Source organism: Desmodus rotundus, chromosome 1, assembly GCF_022682495.2.
Source record: "Desmodus rotundus isolate HL8 chromosome 1, HLdesRot8A.1, whole genome shotgun sequence".
NCBI classification, from domain to species: domain Eukaryota; kingdom Metazoa; phylum Chordata; class Mammalia; order Chiroptera; family Phyllostomidae; genus Desmodus; species Desmodus rotundus.
Genome location: NC_071387.1, coordinates 97,094,145 through 97,114,945, shown reverse-complemented (window position 1 = coordinate 97,114,945; position 20,801 = coordinate 97,094,145). Strand labels below are relative to the sequence as shown.

Genomic DNA, 20,801 nt, shown 5'->3' with positions numbered 1-20,801 from the left:
CCTTACCAGTGTCCACCCTGGCCAGGGACAAGGAGACAGCTGACTCTTTGAGGGGCAGGAAAATTTTGATGTCTCCCCAAAGCACCTCCCATCACATACAGACACCCCCTTGAGTTACTGTGAGGCAGGTGTCTGACTCACTGCTCTTGTCAACAAGCATGTACAGAGGCCAACTCTGAGCCACGCACAGGGACACAGGAGTGACCAGACAGACCCGATCCTTCCCAAACAGGAGAGTGCTTGCACACTGGTGACAAGCTAGGAACCCCTGGGAGCAGAGGGTGGGCCTGGCTCCCACCCAGGTCAGTCGCAGGCAGTGCAGGCCCCATGCCAGGATCCCACAGAATCGTCTTCCTTCCAGTTAGTGGAGAGCTCTGGTCTCTCCACGAGGCCCTTGTCCATCACGTGTAAGAGAGTCCAGAGTGCAGCCTGCTCCCCTCCCATAGGCCGTTGGCCTCAGTTTCCCTGCCTAGTTTCCTGCCAAGCCTGCTCCTCTGGGCTGGATCCTATGCCTGAACAGCTCCCAGCTGGCTGGAGTCCTGGCCACCAGAGAGAGGGCAGAACAACGCAGTCCTCCTGAGGATCTGTCTCCAGCTGCCTGGTCCGACTAGCTGGTTTCTACCTAAGGCCATGCCCCCAGGCCCTGCCACTACCTGGCCTCGCCCCTCAGAGGTCAACCTTCTATGGGAAGGTGCCTGGGCCTCCTAGTGTTTCCCCAGAGACCAGGCCCTGAGCCGCAGGCATCCCTTGCTACACCCACTCCACTAAGGCAGTTAAAACCAGTAGAACTGGGCAGTTTCAGGACCATGGGTTTTACTTCTAATTTTTATAAAACTTATTAAAATTCTTGCCTCCTCCTATCCCAAAAGCCCAATTTCGGCCTAGCCCTGTGCCTGGGGGCAGGCTCATTTGCATGAAAGGCCCCATGGCCTGTACAATCCCCCAGTCCTAGCTTTCAAGAGCATCCAAAGGATGTGGCAGAGTTGCAATAACCAGCCTCAGTGATGCCAAGGACGGGATGCAGCCTGCCCATCCAGCCCCACCTTCTGGACACACACTAGCTGCCCCCAGTGAACAGGTCCTGCTCTCCTTCCGGAATCTGCAGACCCCTCTGCAGGCCCCTGACTTCTAACACTCCAACTCATTTATTCAGGTAACATTTATTAGCATCCTCTCTCTGCAAAGCGTTGGCCCAGACCCTGGGGTACAGCTGTGGCTATATGGCATGGCCCTTCCCCTAAGGCTAGTGAGGACAGTAACATAAAGAGTGAAGTCACATCAATGACGACAATCCCCCCAAAACAAATATCGACAGACAGCCATGACCAAAAACTGGCAGCTCACAGGCTGAATCCAACCTGCAGATGTTGGCTAGTGCTACGTAAAACGATGACTCTTTTTGGCTAACATTTAAAAATCTGGAGGATTTCCACTAAAATATGGGAAACCTGGCTGTTTCTGATTTTCACCAGAAACTCTGGCAACACAGGTTCACATTCCCCTTGGGGACCCCTCAGCCAAAGCTGATGGGAGCTGGGCCTCACGGGTGCCACACCCACGTTTCCCCATCCCGGCCTCGGCCCCTCCTGCAGCATACTCTCTCTCTCACTCTCTCTCTCACTCACTCTCTCTCTCTCTCACTCTCTCTCTCACTCTCTCTCTCTTATTCTCTCTCTCACTCTCTCTCTCACTCTCTCACTCTCTCTCTCTCTCTCTCTCTCTCACTCTCTCACTCTCTCTCTCTCACTCACTCACTCACTCACTCGGGGCTCCTTCCAGGCCACTGACGGCATTTACCTGTCCGACCCATGAAAGGGACGGGAGGGAGAGAAAAGGTCAGTTTCACTTGGGCTTGAGGAAAGCCCTGGGGGGTGGGGGAGAATGAGCTTCGAACTGGGCCTAGAAAGATCCACATGTGTTCACTGAGGGGAGACAGGAGGAGGTGGGGATGAAGGAGAGAGGCAGCCCAGGCACCGTGAACCACCCAGGCAAAGGCAGGGAGGAGTTAAACAGCTGGTTCTGGGCCTCCCAGCCCTGCTGGTTTGGCGTTACCTGCTCGGATGGGGTACCTGAGCCCGTACTGTCCCAGTTCTGCTTCTGATCTCTTGGGACATGCCGTGGTCAGGTGAGAACAAGGCTACAGGTGAGCGCAGACCACAAGGTGTAGGGGACAGAAAAAGGAGAGATTTCCAGTTAACTCTTACTGGAATTTTTTAAAACTTCTTATCCTGAAATAATGATAGATTTACAGGAGGTGGCAAAGAATGTACCTGGAAGTCTCGTGCACCCTCCCCCGACATTGACACTTGCACGATGCCAATGGTCCCAGGTGCAATATCAAGGCCGAGACATTGACCTTGGCGAGGCCCACAGAGTTGACGGAGATTTCACCAGTCATGCTTGTACCCACAAGTGTGCGTGTGCCCAGATCTGCGGCCCCGGGCCCGGCACAGGCACGGTGTGCACGCGCTCCAGGAAGGCCACTTCAACCACACAAGACAGCTAAGCAAGGCGGCGAAGACCACGCAGCGAGTCAGTTAGAGAGGAGGGCGGATTCCAGCTCCCAGGTTCCCAGGGCCGTGGCTTGTCTCACTTCGAGGCAGGCTCTACGTGAAAATGCTCAACCTCAAGGCCACTCTCACCCAGGCACGTGCAAAACACCCTATCTCTTTATGTAGAAAGCACAGACGCACCTAGTGCACACACGCAGATATGAGTGTGTCTGTGTGTGGAGTTAAAATCTCACGCGGGGAGGGGCAGTTAGGAAAAACAAAGTTTAAAAAGTAGAGCCGTAATGAAAAAGGTCGAAAACTATCTTGGCAGCACATCTTGGCCTTCCGCCTGAGAGTCGGAGGGAGGAGGCCGCTCCACCGGCAGAGGGGCAGAGCAGGACCTTCTGAAGAGGCCCCCTGACCATCTCGTGCCCCAGTCTGGAACCACCTCTGGCTCCCTACTGCCTCCAGGGGAAGTGCGAATTGCCCAGGGTGGCCGCCTCTCAGCCGCCTCCCTCCCCCAAACCCCCAGGCCCCCCCTCACGCCACAGCTGCAGGAACGATGGGCTCACCGGCACTCTCCAGATCCTTTCCGCCTCCCTGCCTTTGCACCTCCTGTTCCTTCTGCCTGAAATGCCTTTCCCATCCTTTGCCGCATCTTTGTTCAAAGAACAGTCAGCTTGCCACCTCTGTGAAAGCTCCTTCCACCTTTCCAGCTGCAGCAGCTGCTCACAGTGCTGTCCAGCTTCCATGGCAGCCTTTAACACATATTGTCTGTAAGCGGCATCCTAGGTATTTCTCCAGTTACACTGAGTTTCCTGGAGAGGGCGCTGCAGTTTACTCATCGGCAGCATCTAACCAGCGTCTCACCTCAGCACGTGTCCAGGCTGACCTCCTACCTCCTAAAACACTCCGCCCCCCTGTCTGCCCACCTGAGGAAGGAGACTCCATCCTGCCGGTGGCTCAGGCTGCAAAACCAAGAATTCGCTGTGCCTCCTCTTTGTCCCTCCCCCTCCCTGGGCGGTACACTCCAGAAGAACAGGGGTGCTGTGGGCTTTGATCACCGCGTGTCTCCCGGGTCTAGGACGGGAGTTGACAAACTACGGCCCACAGCCAATATGGCCAGCAGACTGTTTTTGTAAACAAAGGGTTCCCCCCCCCCGTTTTATTTAGATATAATTAACATATAACCTTATGTTAGTTTTAGGTGATTGATGATTTGATATGTGCACCTGTTGCAAAATGATCACCAGTGTAAGTTTAGTTAACATTCATCACCTCACAGTTACATGGTCTTCTTGTGATGAGGGCGTTCAGACCTACTTTCATAGCAACTCGCAAATACATAATAAAGCGTTACTAACTACACTCGCCGTGCGGTCCATGGCATCCCCAGGACTTACTTTCCTTGTAACTGGAGGTTTGTACCTTTTGACCACATTTTCCCATCTCACTCAGCCCGTCCCCTCACCTCTGGCTGCCACCGATCTGTTCTCTGGGTCTGTGAGTTTGGTTGGGTGTTTTTTCAGATTCCACGTGAAAGTGACATCATGAAGTGCTTGTAGAATGCCCTAAAGGTCCATCCACGTTGTCACAAGGGGCAAAATTTCCTTCTGTTTCATGGCTGAACAGTATTCCATTGTGAGCATATACCCCATTTTCTTTATCCACTCATCTGTCGATGGACGCTTGGGTAGTTTCCACGTTTTGCTATTGCAGATAATGTTGCAACGAACACAGGGGTGTAGCTATCTCTCCAAGATGGTGATTTCACTTCCTTCAGATGAAGATGCAGACGTAGAATTGCTGGATCACGTGGCAGTTCTGTTTTTATTTTCTGAGGGCCCACCATACTAAAGTTTCCCTGGAACATGCCCACGCCCATCGCTGGCATATTGGCTGCGGCTGCTCTCAACAGAAGAGTTGGGTAATTGTGACAGAGACCTCATGGCCTGCAAAACCTAAAATACTTATTTGCTGTCTGGCCCGCTTACAGAAGACGATTGCTACCCCTGCTCTAGCGCAGCGTCTTGTGCGCAAGAGCTCAGTACAGTGGCTGGTGAGTGAATGAACCCTGATGGGCACTGCTGTTCTCAGAATCTCCCACTGTAATTTATTAAGGACACAAACACAATAGATGTACTCCAGACTTTATCCAACAGTAGAGGGTCCCCGAGGGCCTAGGAGGTGGAGGGGGCTGATCATAGGATTGACTTTGATCATGGGTCTGGGACACAATGTGGGTTCAGGAAGTGTTGGTGTCTTTGCTACCGTTTTGCTGCTGTAGAGGAAGGTGATGAGCGGACCCAGTAGGATGGAGGGAGACACACGTAGGAAGGGAGGGAGGAGGGGGGAGGGGAGGGGGGAGGGGGGACTAATGAGGGAGGCGCGCTGCAGGTCCTCAGCATCTCTGCACTGCTCACCCTGCTTCTCCAAGGCGAGGGCTCCCCCGCCTGCACCCACCCTTGCATTTCATTCAATGCCCATGCCCAGACTTTCTCAGAGTCTCTGTTGGCCCCAGAGTGAAATGAGCACTTCCATCCCCCACCCCAAACAGTCTGAACCCAGCCTGGCCTCCGCACCCTGCGGCCCACCCACGACAGTCACGAGGAAAACAAAGCCCAAGTGAAAGTCACCAACTCAAAGTCAAAAAGTACTTTAAAAAGAAGAGGCCCGTGGTTCCGGCAAGTGGAGAGGGGCTGAGGAGACACGGAGCGAGCACCGGGCGCAGGAGAAGGGGGTGACCTGAAGGACTGACCGCAGAGAGGGCTGGCGTGGGGGAAGACACGGCCTCTTCAGAAAAGCTAAAGGTGGGTTCATGCAGTAACACGCTTGCAAAGCGCCCACAAGCGGGGTGAACAGAGGGCTCGTCAGCTGACCCCGGGCGCTCCTGAGAGCGAAGGGGGCACTGTTAACAAGGACACTGGGACCGTCCAGACTAGCCAGGATGCACGGTCACCTACGCTCAGATGCAGAGCCCGGCACCCGATCCCCACACTGCGCCACTGTTCTCCCCAGAGCCAGCCCTGGTTAACAAGCCAGTACTGCTTGTCCACTCGCCCCACGGGCTCTTCACATGGCTGACGTCATTTCATTGTTCAAACCCATCTTCGTGCTGCATTTACAGAGGGGGACACAGGGACACAAAGTATATTAGTAACTTGCCAGGTCACAGTTTAAATGTGGCCCAGCTGGGATTTGATCCTGTCTGTCTGGTTCCAAAATCCATGCTTCTTCCACATGGCAACTTGCAAACCCAAAAGCTCAAGCATCAACAGCCCACCGGTGTCTAGCCCCTGTGCGTCCCGCTGGCCCCTCTGCGATGCACTGTGTTTGATGGGCATTCACTGGGGGCTGGCCCTTGCTGGGCCTGGGGTACAGCAGTGAAGAGGAAAGAGCAGGTCCTGGTTCTCACGGAGCCGATGTCAGGGGCAGTGGTTCTCAATCAGGTGTGATTCTGCTTCCCAAGGGGCATGTGGCAATGTCTGGAGACATTTTTGGTGTCAGGACTTGAGATAGGGGTGCTGGTGGCATCGCTTGGGTGGAGGCCAGGCCAGGCCCGCTGCCCCACCGCCGAGACCAGGTGCAGCACCAAGACTGATAAAATCGGGTCTGGCGGGGAGAGGAGGGGTGGCACACAACTGAGCAAATTAGAATGTAAGTTCTTTTATCCACTTGACAAATACATATTTATTGAGTGTCCACCACACTTTAAGCACTATTCAGAAAGCAGTAAGTGCCATTAGGAAAACAAAGCAGGAGGGAAAGGCAGAAAGGGAAGCACTCTAGGAGATGACAATTGAGTGGAGACCTGAATGAGGAAGGAATGAGCAGGGGGGTGGGGAAGGTGGAAGTGGCAGCCGGGGCCTGGGTGGGAATGGAGAGTACATTCGAGTGGGGGGGTGCTGAGTTGTAGAAGTCAAAGATCGAGGTGAAGGCCACATTCTGTGGTCATGGGAATGAGGTGGACTTTATTCTGCAGATGGAACATTTGATAAATTCCAACCAAAAACAGACCATTAAAAATCCATAAAATGGTCAAATTAGGCTAAGAGAGAAAAGACTTCTATGTATTTTTAAGTGTCGAAAGGGGCTGAAACTTTATTATACACAGAGCTGAACGCTTGATGAATTCGGACTTTGAGTAGAAACAGAGTTGGCCCCCCAAAGTGTGATTTTTTAAAGATACTGATTACTTTAAGTCGGTCATTTTTAAGAAATGAAAGACTCGGGAAGAACCTTTGACCTTCCCCCTCACTGCGAAGAGAATTTAGATGGGGGACCTGCCGGGGAAGGGCGCCTCACCCCAGACAATGGTAGTGCAGTAGGAATTAGGGTGACACCTTGCACGAGGCACCTTGCAAGGCCCCTTTGATCAGAGTGCTCTCTGTGACCTGTTGTCAAAGAGGGCTCAGCAAACACTTCCTCACCGAATGTTTGCTTTCGGTCCACACGGGGGTTGCCTTTCTGCCCCGTGAAGTCCCAACCCACCGCCCCTGCTCCGCTGCTCCTTAGCTCAAGACGACATAGAAGCCTCAAGGGCCCCATTTGTCCTAGGGTCTTACAGAACCCTCGTATGTCCATACATAATTAATGTGGTCATTTTCTCCTGTTAATCTGCCTCATGTTAATTTGATGATTAGTTCAGCCAGAAGAACTTAGAAGGGTAGAAGGAAAATTATTTTTCCCTCCCCCACAAGGCCAGTTATGAGTATGCAAATCGATCAATAGGCACGTAATGTGGCTGAATAACATTTTATGATATTAATTCATGTTTTTCTCCCTGTATCCCCACCCCCTTTCCTTGCCCTTCATTCAGTGGGTAAGAGGCTCTGGAAGTCTTTGTCCCAGGTGTTTTGCAGGAAAGGGGAAGAAAAACCCTCTGTAAAACCCTTCCTTCTGGTTTTCATCATCAGAAGCCTAATTTATGAGGCCATTAGGTCAGAGGCCTCTGGGAGTGGGGGCGGAGAAAGTGAGCCGTTTCTAGCCCTCAGGGGAAAAAAGAGTTGGATTTTTTTTGGCTGGGGCGGAAAGGGAGCCAAGGGTCTGCAGTGATGTTTTGTTGGCTGGTACAATGGTTTAAAACGTATTGAATAAAAAATTAAACATAGGATTTCCATGTGGCTGCTACCCTGGTGCTGGAGCTCAGAGGCAGTGAGTCTGAGTACGTGAGTCCATGTGTAGGTTCTTTAAGAGGAACTGCTTGGGGTTCTAACAATTTCTCCCACCAACCCAATCCCCACTGGTTTTTGCAGCCAGAAGTTGTGGGGACTTACCTTCCTGACACTGGAACCCTGGGCTGGGGGCCTGGTGTGGGGCTGGGACTCCTCTCTCCTGAGATATCCCTCCTGATTTTTTATCCACCACTGAGACCAGCCTGTTTTGCGTCTGCACCCCTCCTACCAGTCTGGATGGATGTGGTTTCTTTAATCCTGTAGTTGTCAGACTTCCATTCAATTCGATTTCTGATGGTTCTGAGTGATGGTTGTTCTGTATTTTAGTTGTAATTTTGATGTGGTTGTGCGAAGAGATGACCCATGTCCGCTGACACTGCCATCTTTCGTGAATGTTGTAATATGTAAATTATATCTCAAATAAGCTGTTTTAAAACCATTTTTAATTAAAAATGAGGAATTTTCCGTACACACCCGGATTTTGGCTTCCTTTGAGTGCCATGTACACGTCTCCATGGCAACAATGCATTCCCAGGTTTGCCGCCGCCATCACACTCGCTGTGGTATGACACCTGGCTGCCTTCACTCTTCTACGCCACCCACATGGTCCCCGTGGCCACTGGACTGGAGACCTCTGATCTGGAGTGACAAGACCACAGGTCCTGCAGTTACCAGCTTCGTTCTTCCATCTGGCCCTGGCAGCAAAGAGCCCTGGGGACCAGAACGGACCCCCCAGACAGGGCTCAGCAGCAGCGTGCATGGTCCCAGGTCAAAGTGAAGCACATGGGGTTTGCAGCCAGGACTGTGACTTACCAGCTCTGTGCCTCTGTCTTCTCAACTGTAAAACGGGGTCCCAGAGCGCCTACCATCACAGAGGGTGTCGGCGGTGAGGTGTTTAGAATGGTGCCTAGTACATAGTAGGTGGCCAATAAATGGGGGCTACTAAGCCCTGAATTTCTAGTCTGCAATTTCAAAATCTGAAATCTGAAAGCTTCTTCATAACTAATTTTTGCCACAAAACCTGACGTGGTCTGAACTCAGGTAGCAACAAAGCCTGCCCTGAACAGGTGTGAGGCTCCTGTCTGCCTTTATTTATCCCCCTCGGATGGACACTCCTGGTTTTACTGCAGAAAGATGGATGCTCTCACTTCCAGGGCGCCGCTGCGGCACCTGTCGGGGTGCGATGTAATGGATGGTCTAGGTGTTAGGTCACCTCCCGGAATCTGAAAAGTTCTGAATTCTGGAGCACTTCCAGCCCCAAAGGTTTCAGATTGGGACGGTGGTTTGTACGATAAAGATGATAATAAGACTAACCCCCACCCCCTCTTTCTCTGTCATTGCATGATTGTTGCACAGCCCCTCAAAATTCTGAAGGTAAGTCTGCTACTAGGCCAGAAGGATGAAAGCGTAAAGTGAAAATTAACTTCCTCCCACACCTGGGCTCAGGGGATGAGAACCGCCCAGCCAGGTCAGCTTCAGAGGACAGGAGGGGTTGGAACGAGGAGCTGGAGGGGCACACCTGGCGTGGTCGTGACCCGCCAGGACTCCCACCCAGGGCCAAGCAGGCCCAGCCCCTGTGCACACGCTTAAAGCATTTGTCCCAAATCAGAGAAGACTGTCTGGGCTCCTTCCTCCCTCCAGTGCTGGGCTCCAGGCTGCGGAACAAAACACAAGCTGCAGGCAGCGGAGCTCCTGTCTGCCCACGCAGACCCCTAGTTGTGCAGTAGACAACTTCACTGACCTTTTCCCTGGTTTCTGGGAGGAAGACTCAAAATCCTCGGGACTTCCTGAGTCATAGGAGTGGCTTTGTTGTTTGTGAGCCCCTCAGATGACACCTGAGTTTCTGCTAAGGAGTGAGATAACTCGGGATGGGGGCTGGGCACCGGGAACATCGGCCACGTAATAGAGTTTAGGGCTTTGAGTCAGCCTGACCTCCAGGATTGGGAGGGGGTGTTTGGGGGGACCCTAGAGACTGAGTTCAAATGTGGTCAATGCTTCAGTCAGTCAGTCCTACATAATGAAACCCCCGTAAAAACCCTGGAAACGGAGAACCAAGATGGCGGCGTAGGTAGACACACTGCGCCTCCTCGCACAACCAGAACTGACGGAGAATCGAACAGCAAGGGGGTCCGACACCAAGGAAATAAAAAATAAACATTCATCCAGACCGGTGGGAGGGGCGGAGACGGGCAGCCGGGGCAGAGAGAACTCGCATTGCCTTGGCGGGACCGAGACTGGCAGAGTGTGGGACGGACCGGGCAGGCAGTCTGACCACTGGTGGACCCTGCGGCAGATAAACCGAGAGGGCCAGACTCAGAGTGGTGGAGAACAGGGCAGGCAGAGCGGCGGGTAGCACCCCGAGGCCCCACATTCGCGCACAGATAAACCAGACAAACAGTGGGGAGCGAAGCAGACCATGCAACCTAGGGCTCCAGCGCGGGGAAATAAGGCCTCAAACCTCTGATTGAAAACGCCTGTGGGGGTTGGGGCAGCAGCAGGAAAGACTCCGAGCCTCACGGGAGAGGTCGTTGGAGAGACCCACAGGGGCCTAGGGCGTGCACAAGCCCACCCACTCGGGAACCAGCACCAGAGGGGCCCAGTTTGATTGTGGGTAGCGGAGTGAAAGATTGGAAGCCGGGGGAGAGTGGAGCGGGAGCCATTGCTCCCTTTCAGCCCCTCCCCCACGTACAGCGTCACAGCACAGCCACCAGCGTTACCCCGCCCCTGGGAACACCTAAGGCTCCGCCCCTTTAAGTAACAGACGTGCCAAGACAAAACAAACAAACAAAAAAAGGCCCAAATGACAGAACACTTCAAAGCTCCAGAAAAAATACAACTAAGCGAGGAAGAGATAGCCAACCTATCGGATGCACAGTTCAAAACACTGGTTACCAAGACGCTCACAGAATTGGTTGAATCTGTTCGAAAAACAGATGAAAAAAATGAAGCCTATGCTAAGAGAAACAAAGGAACATGTACAGGGAACCAATAGTGATGGGAAGGAAACTGGGACTCAAATCAACGGTGTGGACCAGAAGGAAGAAAGAAACATCCAACCAGAAAAGAAGGAAGAAACAAGAATTCGGAAAAATGAGGAGAGGCTCAGGAACCTCCAGGACACCTTGAAATGTTCCAACATCCGAATTATAGGGGTGCCAGAAGGAGAAGAGGAAGAACAAAAAATTGAAAACTTATTTGAACAAATAATGAAGGAGAACTTCCTCAGTCTGGCAAAGGAAATAGACTTCCAGGAAGTCCAGGAAGCTCAGAGAGTCCCAAAGAAGCTGGACCCAAGGAGGAACACACCAAGGCACATCATAATTACATTAGCCAAGATGAAACGCAAGGACCCACATCCAAGATTACTGTATCCAGCAAAGCTATCATTTAGAATGTAAGGGAAGATAAAGTGCTTCTCAGATAAGGTCAAGTTAAAGAAGTTCATCATCACCAAGCCCTTATTATATGAAATGTTAAAGGGACTTACCTAAGAAAAAGAAGATAAAAAATATAAACAGTAAAAATGACAGCAAACTCACAGTTATTAACGACCACACCTAAAACAAAAACAAGAGCAAACTAGGCAAACAACTAGAACAGGAACAGAACCATAGAGATGGAGATCACATGGAAGGTTGTCAATAGGGGAGTGGGAGGGGGAGAGTGGGGGAAAGGTACAGAGAATAAGTAGCATAAATGATAGGTGGAAAATAGGCAGGGGGAGGGTAAGAATAGTGTAGGAAATGTAAAAGCAAAAGAACTTATAAGTATGACCCATGGACATGAACTATAGGGGGGGAATGTGGGAGGGAGGGGGTGGGCAGGATGGAGTGGAGTGAGGGGGGGAAATGGGACAATTGTAATCAATAAATATATTTAAAAAAACCAATGGGAGGGGGAAAATGATAGGAGAACTCAGATGTTAGGAGTTTAGCCTTAATCAATAGGTTTAAGTGATTAAAACTGTAACTAAAGAGTTAAAAAAAAAAAAACCCTGGACACCAGACTGGATGAGCCACCCAGGTAATGAGCACACTGACATGCCGCGAGGGTGCTACGCGCCAATTCCGTGGGACGGGTGGGAGTGGGCACGGAAGCTCTGCGTTTGAGACCCTCCCCAGACCTAGGCATCTCTTCGTTTGGTTGGCCCGATTTGTATCCTTTATAACATACTGTAATCCTAAGTACAACACTTTCCTGAGATCTGTGAGTGGTTGTAGTGATTTGTCAAGCCTTAGGGGGTCGTGGGAACCTGACTTTGTAGCCAGCTGCTCAGAAGTGAGGATGGACCCCCGAGCTGATATCTGGCATCTGCCGTGGGGCCGTCTTGCTGGGCACTGTGGCGCCCCTCGCCAGCTCTGAGTGGGTAGCGTCGGAACTGCGTTCCAGTGCCCAGTCGGTGTCAGAACACCCTCTCTGCCTTGATCTGACCCTTCTGTGGTGGACACTGTCAATCCCCACCGGCACCTTTTGGCCCATGCCAGAGGTCACCTGCAGCTTCGGGCAGGCAGGTCCCACGCATGTGGTGGCTTCCTTTCTCAAACACTTGCTTTCTTAGGTGGAGAAGGCTCAACATTCGGTGGGGTCACTGTCTCAGGAGTGAGACCCTAAACTGGTGACAGACAGAAGCAGGTGGATGGATACCCCTTGGGTGGGCAGTCCCGAGGGTGTTCAACATACTCTCTCAGAGGCTTCCAGGCAGGACGGAATCCCAGTTTCCCTCAGCGGTCACCTGCTTGTAAGCACTCCCCTTGTTGGCCCTCCCCACTCCTGCCTTCCTCCCCACTCTTCCTCCGTATTTCCTGGGATCACTTCTATTTGCAGCCACATCTTCATCTTAGGGTCTGCTTTGGAGGAACCCAGATAAAGCTTTCTGCCATTCCTGGGGCTGACCTCCTGACAATCTCCTAGGGTGACAAGCCATCAGGACTCACAGTTAGCTAGTTCCTTCGGGCAGCCACTTGCCACCATTGCATAATAATCCTGCTTGGTCCCTGGCTAAGCCCACAGCATGGGTGCGCCTAGAGACCCAGGCTCAGCTAATCAGCATATTTTATCCTCTGCCAAGGTGATTGGTTCAGAAATGAGCTTATGAACCTAGCTGGTCCAATCACAGTCCTCCTTAGAGTTTGGCAGGAATTTTTCAAGAGCTCTTTTTGCATTTGGAATCTTATGTGAGCCTGGAACTCCTTGTGACTGTCCTCTCTCCACGTGGATGGACCTGACTGAGAATGATGTTAATACAGAGGAATGCAGAGTTTGGAGATACAGATTCCCGATGACGTGACCACCTGGATGCAGCCATACCTGAACCTATGCCCTGTAGTTTTCAATTACATGAACCAATAGATTGCTGCCACCCTCACCCCTTTTTCTTCCAGCTGATTTGATTGGGTTCTTGTCACTTGCAATCAAAAGAATCTTAAATAATATGGAAATACTCATTCCTCCGACTTAGACCCTCTGCACTTTCAGACAAAAAAACACACAAAAGTACTTGCTCTCTAAGATATGGGCAAGAGAACCAGACTGGCAGGGCAAGGGAACTGAACAGTGGGGCCCTGGACTGGGGTTCTTTCAGCACAGGCCCCAGGTGGCGGGGTGGCCAGTGGAATTAGGGTCTCAGGAAACTTGTCCTATAATGTTGAATATTGTGTGGCAGTTTACAGTAAGAAGGCACAAACCACCACACCAAGAGTAAGAGCCAAGAAACAAACCAAGGAGTTAAGTGAAGGGGAGGCATTTAAGACCACAGGAAACTGACACGGGGGGGGGGGTGCGGGGGTGTGGGGGGAAGCTGCTAGGAACATAAAACTTACATCCAAGCTTCCTGGCAGCCAATGAGAAGGCGCACTAGATGGGTTCCCAGCTCTCCGTCCCTCACAGGGGCAGCGGCAGAACAGGTTGAGAGGCAAATGGCTCTGCAAAGGGGCCTTCTTGAAACTCAGGGGCCCGTGGCTCCCGGGGCTGCTAGAGGCCCAACGGGACAGCACTTCGCCGGCCTGCTGAGCGGCCAGGCTTCTGAGGATGTCGGGGCCCCACCCACGTGTGCAGCGCAGGCCCCCAGACGCACTGGCGGGGCCACCTCACAGGCTCGCTCTTCAACTCACACCTCACTCTGCAAATGACCCCCACAATTTTTTAAGTGTTTTTAATGGTTAGGACCCTAATGCTTCTCAATCAAAATTCTCTGAAGTCATTCTAAAATCATAAGGTTAGCTCCTTCAGTGAAAGACGTATATATATGAATCTAACTTAATTCCTGTTTGAAACGTCCACCAGCCCCGTGTTTTGGGTTATGAAAGCAGCGAAACATTCACATTCTCATCCCCTACATTCAACTACCTTTCAAGTTTAGAATATCCTGCATTTTTAAAAGGGAAATTACAACAAAAATTTTCAAATCACATATGACATATATAACAGAATAAAGTTAAATTATTTTGGTTGAAGATTAAGAGAGTAATTTGAAGATTAATAGTGAGGTGCTGTGCAGTTAAATATCTGTTTTATTATGAAACCAAATATGCCACGATTATGTAAAAGATGAAGTTTCAGTTTCCTGGATTCCAAAGAGCCACCTCATCCTGGGTCATTTTTTGTCTTATCACAAAATTTTCTGTTCTTGTTACTTAACAAAATAGACTCTTGCTACTTCTCCGTGAGGCCGGATTATTTTCTGGTAATGCACATGGAGTTCTCCAGATGACTTTCTTTTTTCCTAAGCAGATCGGCCCCGTTTTTTTGTTTTTGTTTTTGTTTTTTTTTAGGAACTGGGAAGAGCAGGCACCTTCCAGCCCGCCCTCACAATCCTTCTGGGAGACAAGACCCTGGCCTCCAGGGAAGGGGTCCGTGCCTCTCTGAAGTCACAGGACAGGGCAGGGCTGGAATTGGCCGCGCTCCGTCGTGAGAGGAAAGGTGTGAGGACTTCCAAGGGCCCCAGGTGCTTTGCCTTCATGGGCCCGCTCCTCCACGAAAGAAATATCAACAATTGCATTGTGTGACTGCAATGCCACAGCGACAAATATAACCCAGTCTACATTCATTCTTATGTCTTCATTATTGTGACATTCATTTTTTTCCTTCAGATTTGAAAAGTAGTTGAAGTGTAAGTATTTCTGGGTCCCTAGAAGTACTGTGAGCTCTGGGCTCTGGACCAGGGGCCAGCAATCTCAGCCCCTCCTCTGGCCCTTGGGCCCAGCCTGCTCTGTACAGCCCCCCTTCTGCCAGGAACCTGGGTGGGGAAGACAGCCCTGCTGGCCTGGCCCTGCCACCCCTACTTGTGGCAGGTGAGTCTGAGCCCCTGGGTCCCAGGCTTATTGGGACGGACCGGGGCCGGGAGCGACCTCAGATTATTCAAGGACAGCTAGGAAGAATAGTAGCACTTGCGACAGCCTAAAGTCCCGTGCTAGCCCTGTTAAAGCGCTTTCTGCAACAGGTGCTGGGGGTCAACAAGTCACCCCCTACGTGACTGACAGAGCCGGTTTTCCCAGCTGCAGGCCGCACATGCGAGGCCCTCTGTCACAAGGGCACTAACACACGTGGCAGGCGCAGCCCGGTGCCCATGCGCAGCGGCTCCTCCGCCCTGTTGGCTATTATCATTGATAATAATCAATAGGCTCGTTATAATCATTAATTATAATAATTGGTTTAAGAAGGGGCTGCCCCACCTCTGTTTTCTACTCTACCCTAAAAGGCACTGACCTCGGGCTATGGGGCCCTAATGTGAGCTGGTCCATGGGACTCCATCAAAGGGCTCTCCCCAACCCTGCTTGCCCACTCCTTCCCTTCCCACAGCAGCAAACCAGAAGCCCACCCACCTCCCCCCAGACCCTCACCCCCTTGCCCTGTTCTCAAGGGGCTTCCGAAAGGCTGGCCTCGCAGTTCTTAGGCGGCAGGCAGGTCAGAGGCCTGGCTCTCTCCTGGTGTCCCATTTCTCCCTGGTTTATTTTCTCCCAGGCATGAACACGAAATTCTTTCTCTCCACCTCCCGCTCCTTGTCTTATTACATCATCGGGCTGCTACCCACTTCTCAGTTACTGCTTTCTGAGGACTTAAAAGTCTGCTCCCTCCCGCCCGGCCACTCTGATCCTGTGAAAGGAGCACAGGGCTCTGAAGCCAGCAGGAGGCGGGTTTAATCCCAGCTCCACGACTGACCAGCTGCGTGACCTTGGGCAAGTCAATTAACCTCCCTGAGCCCTGCATTTTATATCTGCCTGCAATTACAGAGACAGTCTTATTTTCTTTAGCAGTAGGACTTCCCGCTGGAAGGACACTGGGTATTTTTTGAGGGGTGAAAACTACTTTTTTTCTTTGCTTAATCCTTTCACCTTTCTCACCCGGTCCCTCAACCACTCTCCCCTCTGATGGCCGTCAGTCTGTTCTCTGTGTCTGAGTCTGTGTCTATTTTGCTCGTTAGTTTATTTTGTTCATTAGATTCCACATATGAGTGGAATCGTATGGTACTTGTCTTTCTCTGACTGGCTGATTTCACTTAGCACAATGCTCTCCAGGTCCATCCACACTGTTGAAAAAGGCAAGATGTCCTTTTATTACAGCCGAGTACTATTGCATTGTGTACATGCCCCGTGGTTGTTTTATCCACTCACCTACTGATGGGCACTGGGTGCTTCCACAGCTTGACTATTGTACATAACACTGCAGTGGACATAGGGGTGCATATATTCCTCTGAACTAGTGTTGCGGATTTCTCTGGATATATTCTCAGAAGTGGAATCACTGGATCATAAGGCAATTCCATTTTTAATTTTTTGAGGGACCTCCATCCTGTTTTCCACAGTGGCTGCACCAGGCTGCGTTCCCACCAACAGCACACAAGGGTCCCCTTTCCCTCGCCAGTGCTTATTGTTTGCTGATTCATTGATGATGGCCAGTCTGACAGGTGTGAGGTGATGTCTCATTGTGGTTTTAATTTGCATCTCTCTGAAGGCTAGTGATGTTGAGCATCTTTTCATATGTCTATTGGCCATCTGTGTGCCCTCTTTGGAGAAGTGTTTATTCAGGTCCTTTGCCCATTTTTAAATTGGATTTCTTTTGTTTTTTGTTTTGTGTTGTTTGGCATTGAGTTGTATAAGTTCTTTATAAATTTTGGATATTAACCCCTTATCAGATGTGTCATCGACAAGTACGTTCTCCACTCGGCGGGTTGTCTCTCCATTTTGTTCGAGGTCCCCTCTGCTGTGCAAAAGCTTGCAGTCTGATACAGGTCCGTTTGCTTATCTCGTCTTTCGTCTCCCTTGCCTGGGGAGGTATATCGGATAAGTTATTGCTATGAGCAACGCCCGAGATTTTACCGCCTATGTTTTCCTCTAGGGTTTTTATGGTATTGAGTCTAACATTTAAGTCTTTAATCCATTTTGAGTTTATTCTTGTGTATGGTGAAAAAAGCTGGTCTAGTTTCATTTTTTTGCCTGTATGTGTCCAATTTTCCCAACACCATTTATTGAATAGACCATGCTTGCTTCCTTTTTCAAATATTAATTGACCATAAAGGTGTGGGTTTGTTTCTGGGCTCTCTGTTCTCTCCCATTGATCTGTGCGTCTGTTTCTACGCCAGCACCAGGCTGTTTTGGTTGCTGTGGCCTTGTCGTGTAGTTGGATATTAGGCAGTGTGATTCCTCCACCTCTGCCCTTCTGTCTCAAGATTGCTGTGGCTGTGTGGGGCTTTTGTGGCTCCATATAAATTTCTGGGATATTTGTTCTAGTTTTGTGAAATACATCATTGATCTCTTGATGGGAATTGTGTGGAATCTATAAATTGCTTTGGGTAGTATGGACACTTTAATGATGTTAATTCTTCTGATCCATGAGCACAGCATATGTTTCCTTCCATTCATTTGTAGCTTCTTCAGTTTCTTACAATTTTCCAAGTGTAAGTCTTTTACACCTTGATTAAATTTACTCCTAGGTATTTTATTTGTTTTTGAGGCAATTGTAAGTGGGATTGTTTTCTTAGTTTCCTTTTCTGATAGTTCATTATTGGTGTGTAAAAATGCAATTGATTTCTGCATATTTATTTTGTATCCTGCTACTTTACTGAAATCATTTATCAGTTCTAGTAGGGTTTTTTTGTGTGTGTGGAATCCTTAGGGTTCTCTGTATACAGTACCATGTTATCTGCAAAACGATGAACAGTTTTACTCCTTTCTTTCCGATTTGGATGTCTTTTATTTCTTCCTTCTGTCTGATCGCTGTGGCTGGAACTTCCAATACTATGTTGAATAGGAGTGGGAAAAGCAGACACCCCTATCTTATTTCTGATCTGAAGGGAAATGCTTTTAGTTTTTGCCCATTGAGTATGATGTTGACTGTGGGTTTGTCATATATGTCTTTTATTATGTTGAGGCATGTTCCCGGTATTCCCACTTTGCTGAGAGTTTTTATTATAAATGGATGCTAGATTTTATTAAAAGCTTTTTCTGCATCCATTGATATAATCATGTGGTCCCTCCAATGTGTTTATGTGACGTATCACATTTATTGATTTGCAAATATTGCACCAACCTTGCATTCTAGAATAAACCCCACTTAATCATGGTGGATGATCTTTTTAATGTATTGCTGCATCTGGTTTGCTCATATTTTGCTGAGATTTTAGCATCTATGTTCATCAGGGATATTAGTTTATAATTTTCTTTCTTTGTAGTGTCTTTACCTGGTTTGGGAATTAGGATAAAGCTGGCCTCGTAAAAGGAGCTGGAGAGCCCTCCCTCCCTCTCCAATTTTCTGGAACAGTTTGAGAAGGACAGTGTTAGCTCCTCTTTGAGTGTTTGGTAAGATTCACCTGTGAAGAAATCTGGTCCAGGGCCTTTGTTTGTTGGGAGTTATTTGATTACTGCTTCAATTGCATTGGTTGTAATCAGGTGAAAACTTTGATAAGCCCTTTGAGGTAGGGGGAAGAGGCCCCTCCCTCATCTCCCCACTTTCTGGCCTCTGGCCATTCTGATCTACTTGAAGTTGCCAGAACAAGCGACCTCACTAGGCCTTTGTCCATGCTGTCCCCTCTGCTTGGAACACCCTCCCCAAGTTGTCCATCAAGCAAACACTTACATCCTTTCCAGTCTCAGCTCAAATGGTGCCTTTCCCCTGCCCCACCTACCCATTCCCACTCCCGGGGCAAACGTGGGTGCCGCCCCGCAGGACTCACCACGCTGGGTACACAGAGGCCAACCCGTCATGCTATGGTTGTTCGATGAGTCTATCTCTTTGCCAGACTGCAAAGTTCAGTAGGGCAAGCACCAGGGTTTTTGGTTTTCCTTTGACTCTCCCAAACTGAGTACAGTGCCTGGTGCCCAACCAGCCTTCAATAATGACATCTGAGTAAAGGAATGAAAGATGAAAAGCGAACAAACAGGCTCTCTGTCCGGAATAGCTGGCAGTGAGGTAATTGGGAGCCAAGGTCGACACTGTGCTATGAGGGCCACTATACTTTTCTTCTCTCTCTTCTTTTCTTTTTCTCCCTTTACTATCATGGTTAGATTTCTCGCATCCTGGGAATGACAGGCACACATGTTTTGATCTATGGAATGTGCTATAATTTCTTGAATTCAGGGATCCCTCTTTTATATACACACTTCAATTAGGGGGCCATTATTTCCCTCACCAAAGACTCAGCACTTCTGTTGCATTAAATAGAGAATTCTTCCAGTGCATGAAGAGCAGGATTGGATTTACAGAAATTCCATGTACGGGGGCTTGTCGGGAACAGATGTCTGACAGAGTGAGGCCACTAGTCCGCTGCCGGCACCTGAAGTCAGCGCTCACAGGCTCCTTTATTCCCTCTGACACGCTCCCCTTAGCCCCTATGACCTGGATCTGCGGGTACCACTCTGGGCCCCTGACCACCTGCTCCAGTGGTTTTCCCCTGGAGCCTGCCATCTCCACCTCCCCGAGTTATACGATGCCACTGACCATCCCATTCTTCCTAAAAGCCTCAGAATCCTTGGCTCGGTGGCATTTGCCCACAATCTCGGCCCACCTCGTATTCGCCCCTGAGCTTCTGGATGAGTTTGTTGGTCTAGCTTCCTGCTGGGCATCTCCACGTGGCTGTCTCCCAGGCAGAAACCCTGCAGCACAGCAGGGCCCTCCGCCCCAAACAGGCTCCCCCTTCACACTCCTGTGAGAGACACCGCTGCCCGCCCATTCTCACGGCCACCTCCCTCGTGCCACACGTGCCCTCCACCACCAAGGCGGAGGACATTCATCTCCTGAATGCGTCTCAAGCTAATCCCCCTCTCTCTGACCCACACGTTAAGCTCCATGAGCACTGGAACTGTCTGTTTCCATTCATTACTATAACCCAGGACTTATCAGCACAGTGCCTGGCACATGATAGGCACTCGATGAGCACATGCTGAATGAGTGAATAAGTGAGCAAACAATCCCATTTTACAAGTTGTAACACCGAGGCTCAGAGAAGAGGAGTGATTGGCCCCAGGTCATCCAGATGGAATAACCGGGACTTAGCCCAAGGGTGGCTCCGGGGCCCACTTTGTCGCTGCTCTAAGCACAGGGTTACTTATGGCGTGTCCCTGCTCCTGCCGGGGGCCTCTGCCTTACCTGAGAGCACCGTGAAGACGGCTGCGAAGGCATTGAGCTTGAGCCCGTCAATGACGTTGCTGGAGTGGAAGAGCTCGAGACACATGAGGCTGAAGCCGACCACCAGCAGGAGGATGTAGAGCACCTCGGAGACCACCGACAGCCACAGGACCCCTGCGCGACAGAGGCAGAGACTGTCACATGGGACACGCAGGGTGGACACTCCCGTGCGCATCCCACCCCACACGCTTCGGTCGGGGGATCGAGTCATCTTAGAATAGACCTCTGCTGCAAGGCGGATCCTGAGAAGGGGAAGGCCGTCATGGCCACACATCCTCCCCACAAGGCTGGCTCAGGAATCCAAGCCCAAGTCTGGGGCACTCTGGGGGTTCCAGTTGCTTGTCCAGGGTGGCATGTGACCAGTAAGCAGGTCCATTCAGTTGGGAGGGAAGAACTTCTATCCTGTGGCTATGCAAGAGCCCCTCCTTCTCTTCTTATCTGTTCGATGACTGCCACCGGGAGCCACCTATGGCCAGGAGGGCACCTGCCTTAAGGTGAAGCTGACACTGTAGTTACT

The 20,801-nt window shown here is 50.4% G+C and overlaps 1 protein-coding gene across 3 annotated transcripts in view; it reads right to left on the bottom strand.

Annotated features, from left to right (window-relative positions):
• The window catches only part of GSG1L (GSG1 like), a 200,634-nt gene that overhangs the window by 60,736 nt on the left and 119,097 nt on the right, over window positions 1–20,801 (bottom strand). For all 3 annotated transcript variants that reach the window (XM_053920354.1, XM_053920314.1, XM_053920406.1), the window contains exon 3: window positions 20,246–20,398. In XM_053920354.1, coding sequence (XP_053776329.1) covers window positions 20,246–20,398 — 153 coding nt within the window. The remainder of the gene's footprint in view (window positions 1–20,245; window positions 20,399–20,801) is intronic.